The following is a 21759-nucleotide window of genomic DNA, read 5'->3' as shown; positions in this document are numbered from 1 at the left end:
GTCTCCGGGAGAGGCGGTGCTTCCGGGCAGCGGCGCAGGTGGGTGCCGGCCCTGCGCACAGCCCCAGCCCGCAGCCCCCGCGCACCGGGAGCTCGGCCCGGTGAGCACCGGCACCGCCCCGCACCTCCGGGACCCGCGGGGACACCGTCAGTCTGCGCCTGCGGTCCAGCGGTGCTCCCGCCCCCGACACCCCGGCCGTGCCCCGGACACCCGCCCCGGACACCCTGCCCCGATCCAGCCCCGGTGCCCCGGCTCTTCCCGGCTGCAGCACCCACGTGGGGAGTGTCACTGCCCCGGCCTGGCAGACTTTGCCTCTGGGACTCGGAGCAGGGTTCGTCCTCTGTGCCGGGTATTCATGCTGACCCCAGAGGGGCCCTGAGCCCTGCCGGAGGGACACGGACGCTGGTACTGCGGCGGACAGCGAGCTGGGGTGCCCGCAGCCCTGCGATGTGACCGGCACCGCGGGGCTCGGCTGTGTCCCGGGCGCTGCTGAGGCCATGCTCAAGCTGCGCCTGCTGACGTGGGACGTGAAGGACACGCTGCTGCGGCTGCGGCAGCCCGTGGGCCAGAGCTATGCGGCCGAGGCCCGGGCCCAGGGGCTGCAGGTGCAGCCCGAGGCTCTGGGGCGCTCCTTCCGGGAGGTGTACGGAGCCCAGAGCCGGCGCTTCCCCAACTACGGCCACGGCCAGGGGCTCAGCTCCCGGCAGTGGTGGCTGGATGTTGTCAAACAGAGCTTCAGGCTCTCGGGCGTGCAGGACGAGGCAGCCCTGACGAAGCTGGCAGAAAAGCTCTACCGCGACTACTGCAGCTCCCACAACTGGGAGGTGCTGCCGGGAGCCGCCGAGACCCTGAGCCGGTGCCGCCAGCTCGGCTTCCGCATGGGAGTCGTCTCCAACTTCGACAGCCGGCTGGAAGCCATCCTCTCGCAGTGCGACCTGCGGCACCACTTCGAGTTCGTGCTCACCTCCGAGGCCGCAGGCTTCGCCAAGCCGGACGGGAGGATCTTCGAGCAGGCGCTGCGGCTCGGCGGGGCCCGGCCCGAGCAGGCGGCTCACGTCGGGGATGACTACAGCCGGGATTACCGGGCAGCCCGGGCCGTGGGCATGCACAGCTTCCTGCTGCGGGCGGCCGGGCAGGGCGGGGGGCCGGAGCTGCCCCCCGAGCACGTCCTGCCCACGCTAAGCCACCTCCTGGCTCGCATCGAGAAGGAGTAGCTGCGGTTTGGAGGGGTCCAGTGCTGCTGCCGAGTGCTGAACTGTCCCGACATTGAGTTCTTGCTGCCAGGTGGGCAAGGAAGAGCAGCAAGTCCGAGAAGCCTATGGAGCAGGAGTGTTCATGCAATAAAATATTTCTTATGCCCAGCAGTGGAGCAGATGTGTTTCATGGCTCTAAAAACACTAAAGAGGGTCAGCTGTGGTATCTTCCCCTAAAAGGGCTGGGACTGGGTCACTTCAGAGGCTCATTCTGGCAGGAGATGGAGGTAGATATTGAGGTTATTCCCTTCTCAGTCCCCCTGGGGACAGGCTCAGGCATCTCCCAGTGCAAGTGCTGGCCTTGTTCCAGGGAAGGTTTGCCCACACAGAGCACTCAGGACATCCCTGCCCAGGCCCTGCACCCTCAGTGCCCCAGCTTTGCCACCTCACCAACATCCCCCCCTTCCCAAGAGCAGGAGGCAGGCAGGAGGTGCCTGCAGGTCTCCTGCTGTGGGGAAAATGGTCTGGAGCTGGGCAACTTCACTTCATGAATTGCCAATTAACAAACTTTACTGACTCAGGTAGTGAGAAATAAATATGACTCTTTAAAGATGACTTAAAACCCCTCTCTGTGGCCGAACTCCAGGCCTACACCTCTCCTTCCTCCCTGCCTGCTCCCATCAGCTCCCTGTGTTTGCACCATTATACTCAAACCCCACTTCCTTGGGACACTCAGTTTTGGTTTCTTTCTGCTGCTCTTTGCTTGTTCCTGTGCTTGGACATGGCCACAGCCCCTCAGCAGTGCCCCTGTCCCCAGCACTATTCCCCTACAGGGAAGAGCCCCCTGCACTGTCCCTGCTCTGCAGTGGGGTAGCTCCTCCCAAAAGCATCTCCAGCTGTGTCCCAGTCAGGGAATCACAGAATCATTTAGGCTGGAAAAGACCTTTAGGATCAAGTCCAACTGCTCTCCCAACCCTAGGCCTAGGCTACCATTAAACCATGTCCTCAAGTGCCACATCCACAATGCCTTTTAAACCCCTCCAGGGATGGTGACTCCATCACTGTCTTGGGCAGCTGTGCCAGAGAAATTTTCTCCACTATCCAACCTAAACCTCTTCTGGCACAACTTGAAGCTGTTTCCTCTTGTCCTTTCACTGCTGCTTGTGAGCAGAGCCTGATCCCCTCGGCTCCACCCTCCTGTCAAGGAGCTGTAGAGCACCGTATGTCCCTTTCCACGGGCCTCCTCCCTGCCATTTCTCCATACGTATCTCTCACTATTTCTCCTCTCTTCTCCAGCCCATCAGCTGACTGGAAAGCTGCCTTTGGTGGGGCAGAAATGAAACAATTCACCTAGGAGCAGCTGGCCCAGCCAGGCATTCCCAGACCCCTCACCCCAGCACAGGGTGCAGGCTCCGGGACGAGAGGAAAGCTGCAGAAAACACAGAGGAACAGGTGTAGTGTGAAGGCAGGTGTTGTCTGAAGGCCCCTGGACACAGCCCACAGCCCTGCCCGGGCTCGTTCCCCCCGGTACTGCCAGAGCACACACAGTCACACACGGCCACACCCCGCTCACAGGACCAGCGAGATGCTCTGGTGTGCCACGGCAAAGACAGGGTAGACGGGCTCCAGGAAGGCCTGGCGGTGGGAGAAGAGGATGGCACAGGAGTCGGGGTCGTAGAACAGCAGCTCCCCCCCAGCAAAGTCCAGCAGGACCCCAATCTCTGCCGGGGCCTTAATCAGCTCCACGGGCTGGGGCTGCCCCGCGTGCAGGAACCGGAATTCCTTGTCATAGCGTGAGAACACCCAGGAGGCAGTGTTGAAGCCCAGGCGGCCTTCGTTGGCAGAGCCCTTCCTGGGCACGGAGCTGTAGCAAACCCCCAGCTTGTAGGCACAGCTCTGCTCCACGCTGACCTTCCAGGCACAGACCCCCGAGTGGAAAGGTGCAGTGGCCAAAGCGTTGGGCCAGTGGTCAAACCGCTCGGGGCAGTCCGAGTCCACCTTTGCTTTCTTGGGGCTGAAGGTCAGGGTTCTCTTGTCTTCTGACAGGCTGAGGTGGGGGCTCAGGGTTTTCTCATCGATGTGAACCTCCTGTGAGCCTGCAAGAGAAGCCACGTGGTGAGCACTGACTCAGTGGCCACCACCTGAACCACCTGAGGTAGTCGTGGCCATGAGGAACACAAGCGCAACCACCCTGTCCTCACGCATGGCTCCTGGGGCCCCATCTGCTCCCCTGGGTGACAGTGCTGGGGCTCAGGCTGGGTGCCACAGCTTCTCCTCTCAGCCAGGGCCAGAACAAGGCAGACATTCACCAAAGCCCAGACTCACCAGACACCTCTCCACCTTGCACTGAAGGCCCTACTCATCTTCCTCTGACCCTGGCCTGAGTCCCCCCAAAACAGAACTCAGCAGGTTTGGTTCACCCCACTTTTGGGAGAGATCCAAACCTAGTTCCTGTCCTTCCCCACCCCCATGGTGGGTGAGCAGGGCCTGGCTGCTCCTCCCCCACCCAGGGGAGCCAAGAGCCTGGCAAGACTGGGAGGGCTGTGAGCAGAAAACCTGCAAAGCTGGAAAAACAGGACGGGAAAGGGCTGGGCAGGGAAATCTCTTTCCTGCTACAAAGCCCCAGGTGTTTATCAACCCACCCTGAGGCGCTGGGAACAGGGTAGGGAGGTGGCACCAGGCTTAGAGCTGAGCATGGCTGTAACTGGACCTGGTTTTGCTGTGAAAAAAGAGGGTGCTCAGCTGCACAAACCCAGCCAGTAGCAGCCCAGGCCGGCCAGAGGACACTGCACCCACTGTGGGCCTGCACCACTTCAACATCATGGAATCACAGGGCTGTCAAGGATGGAAAAGACCCCTAAAGATCATGGTGCCCTGCCCTGGCTGCATGCTTCCCCCTGAGACCCCTCTCTAGGACTGCAGGCTGTGGAACTGCACAAGTGTACCCCTCAGTACCTAAATCTGTCAAGCGGGGATGAGCGTGATGCCCCAGTGGACTCACCTGCTCCTGAGGAGACCCAGCTCCTGCCAGCAGGTGCCCCTCCTTGCTCTGCCTTCCCCCACCCTCACTTTGTTCATTTTAGGTCTTAAACCACCATGGAAACAGGGCTGGAGGGGTGACTCAGTGGCTCTCCTATCCCTGCCAGCAGCTCTGTCACACCAGCACCAGCCATTGCCCAACACCCTCTGCCCAGCACACAGCCCTTAAAGAACCAAAGGGTGACCTCAACAGGGTGATCCCAGAGCCCAGCCTGCTCCAGGACCCAGGTCAGCATCCCTCAAACAGCAAACAGCACCCAGCAGCAATGCTCCAAGCTTTCCTCAGGCTGCCCCTGCCCAGGTGCTCCCTGGCAGATGAACTGAGACTGAATTATCCCTTTGCAAATCAATGCCATGCACCTGTGCATGTTAAGCAGGAATTACTGCAAGCCAGAGTGAGCCCAAAGAGGAGCTGAAGCCAGCATTTCTTTCAGCAGGAGCTGCCAGCCTCCTTCATCTGATGATTTATTTCCCCAGACAGGAGCCAAACCTGAGCTCTCCACAGGGTTTTGGGGCTGCCCACGCTGCTGGTGTGCAGGGCGGCTTTCCAGGAATCCAAATACTGCTCTGAATTCATAGAAAACAGAGCAGCACCAGAGTTTATCTTCCTCAGGCAGAAGGAGAGCACTAACCCTCCTGTTGTGCAACACACAGCTAACCTAGGGCTGCATCCTGGTGTCCATGCAGGGAAACACCACCCCAGTGACACCCACTTGGCTTTGCTGTGGAACTGCAGTTCCAGGGGAGTATCTGAGGGAGGGGAGGTGCTGGCAAAGTGACAGCAGAGTAATTCAGATCAGCAAATTTTGTCCCTCACACAAGTGTTTTGTCACGATTAAATCTGGATTTCACATATAATTCTGATGAATTATTCCACTGGGAATTCATCTCGCACCAAGTCTATTTTCTCTGTGCTCTGTATCCGTCAGGGTGGCCTTGGGATATGAGGGATACTGGGACAATAAATTCCCCCAGTTAACAGCTCTGGGAAGCACATTTGTGTGAGCTGCAGCACATCTGACTGCTTTTAAAAAATCCAAGTTCCCATGAACCAAGATCCCTCCCAAAACGGTGCCAGGAGATTTCCATCATCTTGTGGTGTAAGGAAGAAGCTGCCAACCCCAAACAGAAGTGATACAGAAGCCTGTATGCCAAGTGAAGGCATCAAAGGAATAATGTTCATTTTTGAGAGTGAAATGGAGGCCCTTTTGCAGCTGCTTTCCAAGTTTTTTAGAGGTTATGGAGTGAGCCATTGGCTTGGAATTTTCTGTTCTCAAGCAAATAAACAAGACAACTACCTGCTCACCTGCCTTTGGGAGAAGAGACCACAGAGTGACACTTCACACTACTGTGTCTTAAGGCAAGCTCAGACCACTGCTGTTAATATTAAATCTCTAAGGCTTGGTGCAGGGTGGCCTGTGGACTGATGAGATCCACGAGGATACACCAGGCATCCTCAGCATGCAGTAATGACACGTGAAATGTAAACACACACTCAAAAAAACCCCAACAGAATGAAATTCCTGTGTAATAAGTGCATCAGCACACTCACCACAAGAATCAAATGCCTGAAAGTCATTACATTTCACAAGAACACTGTTGGGAGAGGAATCCTCACAAAAACCCTGTCACAACAAAGAAAATTAGGGAAAGGCTTCCTGCTTGACTCCATGGCTCTGAACATTGAGAACCTGCTCAACTGATTTTTTCAGGAAGAATTTCTTCACTGAATGGGCTGTTAAATCCTGAAAGGCAGTGCCCAGGGAGGAGGGGAGTGACCATCCCTGGAGGTGTCCAAGGCATGACTGCACGTGGCAGTCACTGCTCTGGCCTGGGGGACAAGGTGGAGATGACAGGTTGGACTGGATGGTCTTAGAGGTCTTTTCCAACCTGAACAATCCTGGAATTCTGTGACACGGCCAATGCACCACTGCAGGGGCTGGCATGGAATCACAGAGTGATTGGGGTCAGAAGGGACCCTAAAGATCACCTGGCCCCAGCCCCCTACAGGGACACTTCCCTCGACTGCCAGCACTCACAGATTCCAAACAGGGAAATTAATCACAAAGGGAGAGCAACACCAGAGTTTGCAGTAGATAAAAACACGTGATGGTAGTAGTGCTTGATAGGAACAGACTCTCAAGCTAATACTTAAAATCAATAAAAGCCTGAAGTGCAGACCTTGGAGATGGGCCTGGAAAGATGGAAAAACTGTAAACAGCTCATAACAATCACAGCAAGATGAGCAGAAATCAGAAGTTTGTACAGAAGCTTTGGAAAAAACACCCTAGGGATCATTCACAAGGCAACTTACGAAGGATACTGCCATCTCTGAGAAACAGAAAATGTATTTGAAATACTCTTACTCTGGCTTTCAGTCAGTTGTTAAAGCAAACATTTCACAACCAGCCATTCAAGCACATCACAGACGGAGGAAAAACATCTTTCCCTGCTTAACACAGCCAGCACCAGCCAGGTAAACCAGTCCCAGAGCCTGTCAGTGGCCTGGCAAATGCCTCCAGGGCAGCCTCAGCTGTACAGCAGGAGCTGAGCCAGAGCACAAACACCTCTAGAACCACCAGCTCGTGCACAGCCACAGCCTCAGCTCGTGATCAGAGCACTGCTTCATCTACTCACTGCCCCCTGCACTGGTCAGTCTCACAGACACCCCACAGATGAAATCACCCTCTCCAAGTCCCCAGCAGCCCAATGCTAAACGTTGTGAACAGAGATTTCTGTGACAGAGATTCCCAGAGCAGCATCAGCTTCACTGCTGTCACCCAGAGACCCGGGAAACAGTGAAAGAAACCACACAACGATAAAGCCACAGAGCTGATAAAACACACAAGCTTTTCAAACTCCAGTTCTTCCCTGAGCCACAGCCTGCTTGGAGCCCCCACTACACCCCCTACACCTCCCACAGCTGCTGCTGCCTCCCTGAATGGGCTCCAAGAAACAAGCAGAGGCTGGGAGAGCAGAGGGGCAGGACACAGTGTGAGGAAGTTTGGACACGGCATGAGGGTGTTTCTCTGGGCACAACACAAGTGCAGGAATCCCTGGAGCATGCAAGATCTAAGCAAGGCACTGACCTGTGAGGCAGCAGAGCACAGCACAGGCCCACAGTCGATGCAGCAGTGGACTCTGAACACAGGTCTGATTAAAGTTTAACTTCAGGGACTCCTGTGGCTCCAGGATTCCCTCCGCTACCTCCGTCCTAGCAAAGGAAAACAGGAGTTATTTCAAAATACCATCATTTATTGTGCTGGGAGGTGTTTAAAAGATCACAAGGAGGTATGGCAGAGGTTAAAGAGACCACAGCAGCGGTGTCTGGGCCAGCTCTCACCCTGAGCGATACTTTCGGTTGGCTCTGCTTACAGTTCCTCCTGAGAGGGCTGCAGTGTTGTAAAACACATCCCAGCAGCCTGAGTCAACAGCTCCTCACTCAGCAGACACAGGGTAAATAAATGTGTCTGAGAGCAGCTGTCAGGGCACCAGGGGAGCACAATGAACAGGCAGAGAATCGGAGTTCCCTCTATTGCCAGGGCCCCACAGTCTGGGCACAGAGCAAGCCAGGACACCAGGCTTCACCCAGCACAGAGCCAGGGGTCTGCTGGCTCCTGTGGCCTGCAGCACACACAGAACTCCTGATTGTGAGGACAGAATGTGGCACGGGCTGCTGTGGCACACTCTGTACTCTCCACAAATACCCCCACAAATACCCCCACGGGCCCTCTGAGCAGCACAGTGCAGCCAGGGCCAGCACCCTCACAGCAGCCACAGAAATAAATGACTTAAATGAAATTAAAAAGATTAAATAAAAACACAGCCACCAAGGTGCTTCCTCAGGAAGGGCAGCCCAGTGTCCCTGACAGGGCTGTTGGGGACACTGAGGCCTGCACCTGGCTCTCCCTGCCCGTGCAGAACTGGGGAGATGCTGTGCCAGCCACCCCCAGCACGGAGCACAGACCATCCCAGCTCCTGCCAACAGCCTGGCACAGGCCTGCTCCAGCCCCCAGCAGGCCCTGTGGTTTTCTAAGGAGCTGCAGAAGTTCTCCCAGAAGCAAGGACTGCTGATCTGAGAAAGCACATGGAGCATGTCCAGGTGCAGCACAGCACATGGAGCAGAGACAAGAGGCCATGCTGGCATCTCTGCGCTCTGTCCTTGTCCACAACAAAAGCAGCACATGGGACAAAGGAGGTGTCATGGGGTGCCTGAGTCACGGCACGCAGCACAGGAGCTGTGGCCATGCAGGTGTGGAGCAGGAGCAGGGAAAGCTTGGAGCAGGGTCAGGGAAAGGACCAGGAGAGCTGCGTACTGACCTCTCGAAGATTTCTTGTTCTGCTTGCTGGGGACAAGGAGAGAAAGAGTCATCACAGTGTAAATCCCCACAGAAGACACCCCAAACCCAACAAACCCAGGATATGGGGAGCAGTGTTCCCCTGCCTAACCCAGAGAAGCCACCCCTCACCCCAACCCAGCCCTGCGGAGAAGCAGGAGCATCCAAGATCCATTTTCTTCAGCTGCAGCACTTCCCACTTCCCAACTCAGAAAATGAGTGGGAATGGCTGGAGGCAATACATTGCACGTGTGGTTGGGGCACTGCCTCAGAGAGGGGTCCCCTCTCTGACCCCACCCCGCTAGGACAGGCTGCAGGGACAGCCTGTGCTCCCAGCAAACAACCCCAGGGCTTACAGCAAAGGAGAGAGGCTGCAGAGGGTCTAAGCCAAGAGCCAGGTGACCTCATGATCAGTCCCACTCGTTTCTATACCTGCTGGGCATGAGGCACTCTCAAGGTACAGCAAAGTGATAAGAAAATACCTGATCCCTGCCCAAATCCAACCAATGCACTTTGCATGCCTTCAGCTTTCCTGTGGCATGGCATGTGTTGATTCCAGATAGGCACAAGTACCAACATCAACAACCCAAGGTGGAGAACACGTGAACCCCTAATTCCTTTCCAAAAGGAGAAACTGAGGGTGTGGCTGTTCTCTGCCACAGGCAGCTGATGGATCCTGCTCTCCAGCCTCTCCTCTTTGTGGTACAGCTACAGCCCCGCACACCGAGGTGCTGGGGCAGGACAGGAACTGCCTTTCCCACCAAAGGAACATCTGCCCTCTTTCCATGGGATTGGGTCTGTTTTCCAAGCCGAGCTGCTGTTCCCTTCCTCACAAATTTACGTGTGGGAAGCAGAGGGTGAGCACGGTGGTGGCATGGTCCTGATCACATCTACAATGAGAGGAATCGCTTGGGTGAACCCAGATGATTCAATAACCAGAGAAGGAACTGAGCAAGGGGAAGCACAGGCTGCTTTGCACAGAGAATATCCCTATCAGGGCCAAGGCAGGCAACACAGGGGACTTTCCAGAAGAGCTGCAGGTGTTTCCAAGGGTCAGTTTTGATTAAAACTAGACACCAGAAAACTGGTAGCACAACTAACTGTTGTAAGAGCAGCTCACAACCCAGAGCTGTCCTGGCTGTCCAGCCTAAGGGCAGCTACAAGCCCAGAGCATAGAGACCTGAACTTGGGTGGTTCTGGACCTCACTGCAAGCAAGAGCAGGATCGGGCAGAGCAGATGCTCTAGGAACCACCAGGGAACCACAGGGGCTTATCAGGATCAGGTCAAGGAGGTTCCCTGAGCCAGACCTGCAAATGTATGCCCTGTCCACCTGTGCCTCCCTGCTGTCAGCACAGCAGCTGCTGAACACTGCACTGAAGTTCCACAACAAAAACTGCGGGTCAGCTCTGGGCTGCCTGACCCAGTACTCACCAGCAGGCCCTGGTCATCCAGCTTGGTGATCATGTCCACCAGGTAGGTGCGGAGGGCATCCAGCTTGTGCAGGGCCTCTGTCCAGTGCACCTGCTGGGTGAGGATGCTCTGGTGCGCCCGCTCCTCCTCGGCGTGCACCCTCTCCAGCAGCCGCTGCTCCTCGTTCTCACAGGCCTTCCCCACGAGGAGCAGCCTCTGGATCACCAGCTCCCGCGCCGCGCTGGCCGCGCTCTGCCGGGCAAGGACACGGCAGGAGCATCAGCCCTGCTCCAGCCCCGATGGCAGCCCCAGCTGCTTCCGCCGGCTCTCCTGGGGCTCAGCCATGAGTGCTACTCTGCTAACTGAGCCCAGGCCATGGCATATGGTGCCACCTGGCACCACACCAGTCCCAAACCTGCCCACTGCCTCCTCAGACAGCCCTGGTATACAAGTGACAACCTGCCAGGGACCAGAGTCCTGTCCCTCAGCAAATCTCCATAGATTCACTGTTGGTGAGAAACAGAACAGGCTGAAACAGCTGAGGGTGTTCAGCCTGAAGAAAAGATGCTAGAGAGAACTTAGAGCCCCTTCCAGTGCCTAAAGGGGCTCCAGGACACCTGGAGAGGGACTTGAGACAAGAGCCTGAAGAGACAGGATGAGAATGATGTCTCGCTGTCAGAGAGCAGGACTGGATGGGATATTGGGAAGAAATTTTCCCTGCAAGTGTGGTGAAGCCTTGGCACAGGGTGCCCAGAGAAGCTGTGGCTACTCCATGATCCCTGGAAGTGTCCAAGGCCAAGTTGCATGGAACTTGGGATAGTGGGAGGTGTCCCCTGCCCATGGTAGAGGGTTGGAATGGGATAGCTCCTTCCAACCCAAATCAGTCTGGGATTCTATGATTCTATCACTGTCCTTTGTCCTCATCCTCAGTGACAGCAAGGAACAAATAAACCCAGGAATTCTAAGGCACTGATCCTAGCAGGATATTTGATTGCTGTACACTCACACCACTGTCTGTGCACATTTTCTAGGCAAATGAAGCAAGAATCCCAGGCACACCCTGGCACTCCATTTCCACAGCCGCATCCCGACGTTCCCCCACCCGGGAGCTGAGCATCCCTGCCGGGAACGGCGAGCAGGGAGCAGGCAGGGCCAGCCCCAAGGACTCACCAGGACGCCCTGGTCTTTGGCAGGCAGCACCTCGTCCACGTGCCGGGCGATGGCCGCGCTCTGCAGCTGGAGCCGCTCGCAGCGCTCCACGAGCTTGTTCTGGGACACGGAGCGGCGGGGCGATGGATGCGGGCCTGGACGGGCCCCGAGCCCCCGGCAGCCACCCCACACCCACACGGCCCCCCGACACCGCCCCACAGAGAGCCCCTTCCCCACGGGGGACCCCTGAACAGCCCCACACACCACCAGGGTCCCACACCGCCCCACACCATGCAGGAGCCGCTGGCAGAGCCCCCATCACCATCCTTCGTGGGCGCACACCCACCAGGGGTTCCTTTACAGAACACAGCTCCCTCTGGGAACCACCCGCCCAGCCCCACACACCCCCAGGGACCCCATACACCCCCAGGGACCCCACAACCTGCCAGGGACCCCTACGGCCTCACTCACCCCGCCAGGGAACTCACACAGCCCCCACACCCTGCCAGGGACCCCCACGGCTCCACACACCCCCAGGGACCCCACAACCAGCCAGGGACCCGCACAGCCCCACACACTCCCAGGGACCCCCACAGCCTGCCAGGGACCCCCATGGCCCCACACACCCCGCCAGGGAACGCCACCGCCTCACACACCCCCAGAGTCCCTCACATTCCCCCCACACCCCGTCTGGGACCTCCGCACCCCGCCAGGGACCCCCGTGGCCCCATACCCCCACCGGGACCTCCACACACCCCCAGAGACCCCCACACACCCCCAAGGACCCCCATATTCCCCCACTGTCCCACACCCCCCGCCCGCCCGGAGCCCCCGTCCCGCCGGAACTCCCCGGAGCCTCCCGGCCCCTCCGCCCCCCAGCCCCGGGTCCCCTCAGCCGGGCCGGGCCGGGTCCCGGCGCTCACCCGCAGCCGCTCGGCCCGGGCCATGCTGTGCCCGCACCTGCCGCGGGGGCGGCGGCCCCGCCCGGCCTCGCTGCCGGCTCCCGGCTGGGCTCCGCCCCGGCCCGGCCCCGCCGGAGCCGGCAGCGGGCGGCGGCACGGGCGGGACGGCGCCGGGGCCGGTGAGTGCGCGGCGGGGCCGGGCCGGGCCGGGCCGCGGGGCTGCCCCAGCGCAGGGACGCGGTTCTCTCTTCACAAACCTTTCCCGAGGGCTGCCCCGCCTCGCCCCTGCCGCTGCCACATGGCGCTTGAGGGGCTCGGTCGGGATGCTCCCGTGGAGCCCCACAGGGACACCCCCGTCTCAGGGACCCGGGATGCTCCCAGGCTCTCACAGGGCCACCCCCATCCACGGGGACCTGGGATGTTCCCATTGACTCCCAGAGGATCACCCCCATCCACAGAGAGGTGCCAGCACCACCTTGGGGTCACACCCAGCTCTGGGAACACAGGATGTCCCCCATTCTCCCCAAAGCCAAACACCCTCCTCGAAGGGATGCTTATTCCCCCATGAGGATGGGGCAGCTCTGCTGGGGTCCCTGTGACGCTGCTGTGGTTGCTAACATTTCCTATCCCATACGGGGTACGGGTTTTGCTGCAGTGCCTGGACAGGTGGAGGCAGCAGAGCGGCATATTTTTCAAAAGCAGTTCAATTTAAAAAGTGTTTGGTTTCTGTCAAGCAATGCATTTGTGGGGAAGGGGGATAAGGGCATCTTCTAGCATGAAACTCAGGCTGCTGGAGGTGAAGCTTGGTGTAAATCAGTTGTTGTAGGATCCCTGAGTTTTTAGAGCTTTGTGGTGGAGCAGCTGATGAATAAATGTGTGTTGGGATAAGACAGCAAAACTTGGATTGATATCCTGCCTGAGCCCTGTTCTCATCCAGGATGCAGAAAAATCTGCTCTTTCTTGCAGTGAGGAGGAGGCAGGAGAACAGTGAGACGCAGGACAAAGCTCCCACCTTCCCTGCAGCCTCCCCTGGCCTCTGGCGGCTCCCTGTGAGCGGATGTGCAGGTAGGGACAAACCTTAACTGAGGGTTGGAAACAGTAATAGTAACCATCAGAATTCCCGCCTCAGCTTTTCCCAGAGTCTTGTTTTGCAACTTCCAGAGTTCTCCCACTGTCAGAGAAAAATCAAGTTCCTGATAGAGTGAAACGATTGGGGCACTCGGTCTGACTGAAAGAATGAATTACCAAATTGTCACAGCCCCTCAGCTGTGAGATTGGCCATTCCTCACATCTTTGGAACATGCAAACTCATGGATAGAACAGCAGGAGATTAACTGGGTGTTACTAATTGCTAATCACAAAGGCTGTCAGGGTAAAATTAGAAAGAGAATTTTGTAGAAACCTGACCTCTTTTTCTCAGTGCTTCCAGGATTTGATTTTCACTTTTTTTTTTTTTTGTGGGCAGAACCTTCAAGCAGTTTTCTTCTGGAGAAAGCAGACTGAGTTTTTTTTTTCTCTGATTTTGATTAGTAAAATGATGCAGCCACGGAAGATGGGCATGCCAGCAGACTAAATCCAATTAGTGTGCCTCGAGCTAAGCAGCAGCCAGTTATTGTCTGTGACAATTCATTGTCACTGGGGTGGTTTCTGCTCTGCTGTGACCCGTGAGGACATGGGGGAGATGCTGCTCCTCTCCTGGATGGATCTGCTGTGGGGGCTGCCTGTGCTGACCCCTCCTGGGAGGGGCAGGGCAGCCTGGCCCCAGCCTGGCCAGCAAGTGTTTGCTAAATGCATCTGGGTTCTCCATGTGGTCTTGCCTTGCCTGGAACTGGTGTTTGGACATGGAAACTCTTCCCAAAGTGTTCCTCAGCTCATGGAAAGATCACTTCAGGCATTGCCAGGCTGGCTCAGCTGTGCTGGGGCTGCCTGTGCCTGCACTTGGTCCCACCAGTTGCTCTACGAGCTTCTGGGATCTCCAGGATATATGGAAGTCCAGACCAGGTCCAGGATTAAGAAGTGTAAAGAATGACAGGCAGCAGCTCCATCTCTGCTGGGGCCTCACCAAGCTTGGGCATTTTTAAGCTCAGTGTGAGGTCCCAGTGACCTCACCCTGCTGCTGGCTCTGCTCTAAGCTAAAGGTTCCACTCAGGACCTCCAGATGTCTCCTCCTCTGAGGTTTCTTCTCACTCTGAATGGAGTTAGGATGTAGATAACACATTACCAGCCTCTCATCCTGTATGTGTGACAAACAGAAACCCCTCTGGATCTCCAGTGATGCCAAGGTGCTGATGTGACACCCACCACTGCCTGCTCCTTGCCAGGGCTATGGGGAAACTGCAGAGTAAAATCAGCTTCCACACGACCAAATACAGGTAAAGCAGCACTGGGAGATCAGGTCTTGTTAATAAACCAGGTGTGAGAGTGAGGAGTGAACACAAAGGGCCAGGCAATATAGCAAGCACAGCGGTTTAGTTTCATTATTGTATGTTTGAATCAGGTTTTCATTTTTAACCCTCATTTATAAGGTCCGTTCAGCTTCTTTGGAGGACTGAAATCCCAAATGTAGGTCACAGGAAGGGCCAAGCACATAACCGTGGCCAGTGGTTGCGCTCTGTGATTGCTGAGGCAGAGCTCTGAAGGGGAACAGCTCCTGCAGTGGCTCTTCAGTCCAAATACCCAAAGTGCTTTATGTGTTCAGAGCCTGTCACCAGCTTTCATGGCCAAGACGAAATAATTCAGTCCCTGGCACCAGGGAGAGGGATCTGTGCCTGGAGAGCAGCACAGGGTGGCAGCGGGGGGACGCATGGGCAGGGAGGTGTCACAGCAAAGAGCAGCAGAGCCTGATCCATGTGAGTGACTGTGGAGGCTGGTGAGGTCAAAATCTCTTTTCTTCTTTCCACCAGCACAGAGTGAGCTGTGATTAAATATTCAGCAGCTCCAGAGCTGGGATAGGTCTGCTCCATCTCACTCACAGCCTGTCTCTGGCTTTCTAAGACAGATGTCCTGTCAGAAGATGCCAGAGGTGCCAGGGAATGGAGCCCTGACCTCACCTCCCGGGCTCTGCAGCTCCCAGTGCTGTCCCTGTTCCTCTGCAGGGCCGACGGCTCCGTGGGACAGGCGGGACCCGCTGGTGCCTCCCAGCAGCACAGCCCCGCTCACAGCGACGCCGTCACCTCGGTGGCTGCTCTCCAACCAGACCTGTGTGTGTCAGGAGGAAGGGATAAGGTGAGGTGTCCTCTGGGACGGGAAAATGTATCAATGGCTTCAAAAATAAGGTGGAAATGTGAGCTTCGAACATTTCTGTGGATGGTAGCTTTGTGGATTTAGAAAGGAAAAATGAGCTTGGGGGGGGCACGCACTGAAGCACATGGAATCAAATTTTGTAACCTCTCCAGAGCTCATATCACATCAAATGCTCCCACCCAGGCTTGGGATCACCAGACTGACTCTTAGAACACCTGTCTTTAAGGACAGCTGTACATGCTCTAGGAGCTGAAAACCAGAGGAACCTGTTCCCTGTCCTGTGGGCTGTGCACAAGTCTTGGTATGATATAACCAAGGATGTGAAAAATCCTCCCCTGCCCTGCTCTCGTGCTGACCCCTGTCCCTGTCCCTGTCCCTGCAGAGCGTGGCCGTGTCCAGCTGGAGATCGGGAGCTGCCCTGCGCCGCTTCATCGGCCACGAGCGCGAGGTCACCAAGGTGAGAGCACCAGGGCCTCCCTCAGGAGCTGGGGCCAGGAATGATGGAGCACTGCTTTGTCATCCCCACAGAAAGGTGGGATCGGGCATTCCTGGCATCCAGCTGGGGACGGTTGGACTTGATGACCTTAAAGGACTTTTCCAAACTTAACAATTTGTGATTCTGTGATCAGAGCACGTCAGGTTTTTCCCAAGGTCCCAAAAGATACTTTTGGAAGCAGCGTGGAGTGTTGCATCCAGACTAAACAGGGCTGCAGGAGGTCTGCATGTGAGCTTGTCTTCCCCTCCATGGGACTGTAGCAAAAGCTCAGGATGAATTATGAGGTCAAGCTTTTGATGCAGGGATGTCATTCACTTTTCTTCAGGTCTCATTCTGCTAGATTTGACATTAATCCACAAATCAGCCGTGCCTGGCTGATATATTCTGGGAATACCTATACCATGGGCCATAGCTGGCATATTCTGGGAATAGCAGGGCTTTAATTTCCTTTCTGGGATTGGGATGACAGAGCCAAGCAGGCTTCTGGGAGAGCAGATGTGCAGAGGGGCTGTAGCTGTGCGTGGTGTGCCTGGTGCACCTCTGCAGGAGACGGCACCAGTGGATCCCCCGGGCTGTGCGTACTGCAAAGACAAAGGGGGCTTTGTTCACCTCAGTGCTCAAAACAGCTGTCACTGGGCTCATTCAGGTTTGTAAGGAAGTTCTCCCTCTAAAATAGTTTCTAAGAACAAGACCTGAGAGCACCCATCCACTATCCCTGGCTCTGAGGGGATCAGGGACAGAGTTGGGAGGCCGGGCTCTCCCCAGTCGTGTTCCTGCGTGTGCTGGGCTGTGGCAGGACAGCAGCAGAGTTGTGCTCTCCCTGTGAATGGGGTGGGAGGATGAACAGCTTCTCCTTCTGGTCCTTGGCAGGTCACCTCAGCCCTTGACTCCAACAGAGTTTTCAGCGCATCCCGGGACAAGACAGTGATGATGTGGGACCTTCACAGGACTTCAGGGCCAAGCCAGCTCTTCCCAGGACATGACCTGGTTGTTACTGGACTGGCTGTGAGCCCAGGTGAGGGACAACTCACTCCCAGTCCCCAGGGACTGACGTTTCCCGCCTTGTTTTTGATGTTAACTTGCGGTTGCAGATGCCTCCCAGCTGTGCACGGGCTCCCGGGACAACACCGTGTGCAAGTGGGACACTGAGACCGGGGAGTGCCTGGGCAGAGCTGCAATCTCCAGGAACCTGGTAGGATCTGCTGGTTCCTCAGATCCCACCCCATCATCTGTCTCCCTGCCTACATGGTTATTTCACACATGGAGCTGTGCAGAGAGAATTTGCTGGGAGCTTGGTGCCAAAGGGAGCCCTTGGGACACTGTGTACCTGGGCAGGCTCAGCTTGAGACTGGTTACTCTTCTCCAGCTAACAACAAACCCAGGAGCACAAAGGTACCAAGGGATTCAGGGCAATTTATCAGTGCTCTCAGAGCTGTTTGGAAGCACACAGAATCATGGAATCACTGAGGTTGGAAAAAAGCTGTAAGCCAGAGTCCGGCCATTCCCTCAACACTGCCGCAGCCACCACTAACTCATGTCCCCAAGTGCCACCTGTTTTCTAAATCCCTTCAGGGATGGTGGCTCCACCACTGCCCTGGGCAACCTGTGCCAATGCCTGACCACCCTTTCAGCAAAGACTTTTTCCCCAATATCCAACCTAAACCTCTCCTGGCACAACTTGAGGCCATTTCTTCTCGTTGCTTGTTCCCTGGGAGCAGAGCCTGGCCCCCACCTGGCTGCACCCTCCTGTCAGGGAGCTGTGGAGAGGCAGAAGAGCCCCCTGAGTCTCCTTTTCTCCAGGCTGAACAAGCCCTGTGCAGTGGGGCTGCATTCCCTCCTGTACCAGCCCAGAGCTGGTGTGGATGCCACCCCCTGCTCTCCCTGCTCCCCTGGCTGTGTCCTGCTGCTGGCGCCTCCCAGCCTCCGTCACCCCCAGTAACCCCACTGGGACTGGGCATGGCAGGGGAGCAGAAAATGTCTTCATCCAACATTTCCAGCTCCCAACCCTGCAGGATGAGGGAGAGGATGGGAGCTCAGTTGTTCCATCCTCAGGCACACACAGTCTGGGCTGCACACGGAGGTGGCTCCTTCTCATCCTTCCCTTTCCACAGGTCACACACCTGTGCTGGGTTCCTGGGGAGCCTTATGTCATCCAGACCTCAGAGGATAAAACCACCAGGTAAATTCTCCCTGTGGCCACGGGGAAGGGAGGTAGAGGCTGAGACACGTGGGGCTGTTGTGTCCTTGGTTGGCACGACCACTGCTGGTGTGGCTAAGGGCCACCTGCCAGCTCACCTGGGAGCGCAATCTCCAGCCAGGGACAGGAGCTGGGAGCAGCCCTGGGTGGTGACTGGGGGTGAAAAGGAGAATTTGTGAGAAAGAAGGCTGGAGAGTGATCCAGCATGGATAAATGTAGGGATGCAGGGAGAGTCGGGGAGCAGCCAGGGCAGAGCCCGTGGGCGCAGCCGGGGTGCGCGGGAGGGAATCCATGGCGGTGGCGATGCCTCAGGGTGTCCTTGCCCTCTGCCGTTCCCTGCAGGGTGTGGGACAGCCGGGAGCTGCAGGTGGCACACACGTTCCCAGCCAAGCAGCACATCCAGACGTGCTGTGACGTGAGCCAGGACGGGCGGTACTGCCTCAGCTGCAGCAGCGGCTCCGCCGGCCACGGCGCTGAGGCCACCGTGAGTGCCGGGCTCGAGGCTCCTGTTCCCTCCCCTCCCGTGGCCGTGGCAGACAGGGAGAGCAGCACATCGCTGCTCAAGGGTCTGAGTGCTCCCACTGCCTGGCCTTGGCCTGCTGGCTTCCTGCCTGGCCCTTTGGGAAGTTCTGCTCAGGGAATAGCAGCAGTTATTCTTCCTGATTAAACCACAGGGATCTGCCCCATCCCTGGAGATGTCCAAGGCCAGGTTGGATGGGGCTTGGAGCACTCTGATCTAGTGAGTGGCATCTGTGCCCATGGCAGGGTGTTTAAGGTTCTTTAAGGTTCCTTCCACCCCAAACCAGTCTGGAATTTCATTTCAGTAAAACACACAGGGAAAAAACAATGGATGGCATTGACGAACACAAGGTTCTTGCAGAAAGCCTGTAAAGAATCCCTTGCTTCAGCTGTTTCCAAACCAGGGATTCAATCCTGCAGGTTTTCAGCCCTGTGTGTGAGGATTGAGAGGATGAAATTATCCCATCCCAGGGTGGGCAGGGCTGAGGATGGGAGCAGGCTGGACACTTCTTACATGCACGGTCTTAGCTTGTTGTCTCTAGTGGGTGTGGCCATGTGCTCAGTCACCAGTGGTGAAAATCCTTTGGGCTTTGATGTTCTCCAGGGCTGTGAGCATGGGCAGGGACAAGGGCAATAGCCATGGTACTGAGGAGCTCTTTATCCAAACCCACCTTCCTGTCTTGGTAAAACAACTCCGTGCTGGCAGAGCTGGGGCTCTACCACTGCCTGTTTCCTGCAGCTCTGGGACCTGAGGCAGACCAGGGCCCGAGTGTGTGAGTACAGAGGGCATTTCCACACCATCACCTCGTGTGTTTTCCTGCCCCGAGGCCCTGCGCTCACCCCCAGCATTGCCACCTCCTCCAGCGACAGCACGGTGAAGGTTTGGGACCAAAACACTGCAGGTAGGGGAAGCTCCTGCCCACTCTGTGTTCCTTTCTCCCAGATAACAAACCCACTTCCCTCAGTTCTGTCTCCTGGTGGGTGATGGGCAGGGTGAGTGCTGCTGGGTGAGTTTACTCCAGGCCAGCTGCAGGGCAGGGTGGAGAAATGACCCAGGGCAAACCCAGGAGTCAACAAACATGAAGGAGCTGCATGTCAGAGATGACAGGGGTCTTCCCTCAGCTAAGAGGAAAAATTACCAGGCAGCTTTTAAAGATACGTCTGAGTTAAGCCATGGAAGGACAAATGAGAAAAAGTAAAAATAACAGGGGAACTTCAGAGATTTCTGCAGGTACAAGTAGAAGCTTTTAAGGAGTAGAATTTGTGCTGGAGGACAGAGGGCTGGTCAGCCAACACCCTCATTTTGGTTGTCCTCTTGAAGGGGAATCGTGGGCAGTTTGGGGTTAAACCTGGTGCTGAGGGTGAGTCTCTGCCTGAGCTGGACACAAAGGTGTTTGTTTGCCTGCCAAGCCCTGTCATGGCAGCAGGTTCTTGGAAACCCTTGTGCTGCAGGCAGAGACCTCCTGAGAGCTGTTCAGGTTCACAGCATTAGACATTCCCCAGGGCTAAGCCCCTCTCCAAGGGAACTTAGTTAAGATGGGATGAAAATAGAAACGTGAGGCTCTCCTGCAGAGAAGGACCTTCTGTTCTCTTACCTCTTCCTTTGCCTGCTGCCTGTGGGGCTGGCAGCAGCTCTCATCCTCTTGCCTTCCCAGCCATAATCCAGCTGCTGTGGGAAGGGTGCAGGGCACCAGGAGAGGCAGCTGCCTGTGGGCCCAGGACAAGTGCAACTCTGTTTGCAGCTCAGCCTGGGGCTGAGGTCTCTGCATAAACTCTCAGGGGGTTTAGTAACAGACACAAACAGAAAGGCTCGTGTGGCACTGGATATTGTAAAATCTTATTTCTCTTTCCCTTTTGGAGATTCATCAAAACCATGTGGTGAGTGTAGCACAGCCCTGAGGGAAACTGTAAGAAATTTGGGATAAAAAGGTGTGTTGGAAATGGCTCCAGGCCTGCCCTGCAGCTCTGCCCAGTGCGGGCTGTGGCTCCATCCAGCCCTGCTTCCCATCCCAGGAAGGGGCAGAGCCTGACCCCAGCCTGGATCCCCACCAGCCACTGCCTGACTGGGCAATGCACAGGGGCGAGTCTCCCTTCCAGGGGCACATCCCCATGTGTTGGATATCCAGGACAGTGAGGGCAGCAGCTCACCCACCTCAGGAGAGCAGAGCCCGGAGCTGGGAGATTGGTGTGGCCCTGCCTCATCTCAGCAAACCCAGCATCCCTCCCTCCCTTGTCCCTTCCCTTGCAGCCTGCCTGGCCACGCTATGCCTCGAGGGCTCGGGGCCGCTGGCCTCGCTGGCCGCCTGCGACAGCTCCACGCTGCTCTGTGCCAGCTCCAACTCCGGCATCCACGTGCTCCGTGTGAGCGGCGGCGCACAGCCGGCCCTGGAGGAGGTGGCAGCGTTCTGAGCACTGGAACCTCCTGTCACACACTGTCCCAGGAGGGATGTGACCCCAAGAGCTGCCCTGACAGTGGGCAGCAGGGACTCTCTGCTTGTGGGACATGGCAGCAGGGCTGGGGGAGTTGCTGGGCATGTGGGTGATGGGGAGGTATCAAAGCTGTCCAGGAGAAAAGCCAAACCCTGGGAGCCTTCAAACCAAGCTCCTGCTCCTGACTGAGCCTCCTGCATTTTCCTTACAAAGCCTCCCTGCACCAGAGGCACGGGATGGGCAGAGGGAGGTGAGATGCCAGGTCCAAGGAACAGATACTGGAGCACACCCAGCTGGACCTCAGCTTGGACCAGAGGAGACTGCAATTAAATAATTCTGTGTTAGTTGCTGGCCTCTCATTCCATCGTATTTCCCCTGGAAGGAACTGTGCTCATATTCCCAAGGAACAGACAGCTGCTCTCCAGCTGCCTACAGGGAGGTGAATCCATCTTCTCTTTACTCCTGAAGATTTTCATCCAAACACAGAATCCCTTGAGCTGGAGGGACCCACCAGGATCACCCAGCCCAGCGCCTGTCCCTGCACAGACCCCCACCAACCCCACCCTGGGCATCCCTGGCAGCGCTGTCCAAAGGCTCCTGGAGCTCTGGCAGCCTCGGGGCCGTGCCCATTCCCTGGGGAGCCTGGGCAGTGCCCAGCACCCTCTGGGGGAAGAACCTTTCCCTGCTCTGCAGCCTGAGCCTGCCCTGGCCCAGCTCCAGCCCTTCCCTGGCTCCTGTCCCTGTCCCAGAGCAGAGATTGGTGCTGCAGACCCTGATAAATCCCCTCAGCCTCTCCTTCTCCAACTGAACAAACCCAATGACCTCACCTCTCCTCAGCTGTTT

General features: G+C 56.8%; 3 protein-coding genes across 5 annotated transcripts; 2 read left to right on the top strand and 1 right to left on the bottom strand.

Moving 5' to 3' along the window:
• The first annotated feature begins 12 nt into the window (after positions 1 to 12).
• HDHD3 (haloacid dehalogenase like hydrolase domain containing 3) lies at positions 13 to 1364 on the top strand. The gene has a single exon (XM_040083674.1). It carries the CDS (start codon positions 498 to 500, stop codon positions 1212 to 1214), a length of 717 nt encoding a protein of 238 aa, XP_039939608.1. The 5' UTR covers positions 13 to 497; the 3' UTR covers positions 1215 to 1364.
• Positions 1347 to 12076, bottom strand: BSPRY (B-box and SPRY domain containing). Its single transcript, XM_040083610.1, has 6 exons — positions 11941 to 12076; positions 11151 to 11284; positions 10002 to 10232; positions 8553 to 8578; positions 7322 to 7446; positions 1347 to 3289 (listed from the first exon to the last, which is right to left on the bottom strand). The coding sequence occupies exons 1-6, from the start codon at positions 12074 to 12076 to the stop codon at positions 2763 to 2765; spliced, it is 1179 nt and encodes a 392-aa protein (XP_039939544.1). The 3' UTR covers positions 1347 to 2762.
• Positions 12077 to 12172: 96 nt separating this feature from the next.
• On the top strand, positions 12173 to 21346 carry WDR31 (WD repeat domain 31). Of its 3 annotated transcripts, XM_040083507.1 has the most exons (11): positions 12173 to 12210; positions 12998 to 13096; positions 14284 to 14403; positions 15127 to 15256; positions 15657 to 15731; positions 16641 to 16785; positions 16862 to 16962; positions 17882 to 17949; positions 18310 to 18451; positions 19226 to 19388; positions 20735 to 21346. In XM_040083507.1, exons 3-11 carry the CDS (start codon positions 14357 to 14359, stop codon positions 20893 to 20895), a joined length of 1032 nt encoding a protein of 343 aa, XP_039939441.1. In that variant the 5' UTR covers positions 12173 to 12210; positions 12998 to 13096; positions 14284 to 14356; the 3' UTR covers positions 20896 to 21346. The 3 variants fall into 3 exon arrangements, with proteins under 3 accessions (XP_039939441.1, XP_039939443.1, XP_039939442.1); XM_040083509.1 differs by lacking the exon at positions 12998 to 13096 and having other exon boundaries at positions 12178 to 12210; XM_040083508.1 differs by lacking the exon at positions 12173 to 12210 and having other exon boundaries at positions 12977 to 13096.
• The last annotated feature ends 413 nt before the right edge of the window (positions 21347 to 21759 follow it).

This window comes from Hirundo rustica, chromosome 20 (assembly GCF_015227805.2).
Source record: "Hirundo rustica isolate bHirRus1 chromosome 20, bHirRus1.pri.v3, whole genome shotgun sequence".
Taxonomy (NCBI): Eukaryota; Metazoa; Chordata; class Aves; order Passeriformes; family Hirundinidae; genus Hirundo; species Hirundo rustica.
Note: the sequence above shows the minus strand (reverse complement) of the source record. Positions and strands in the feature narration are given on the sequence as shown.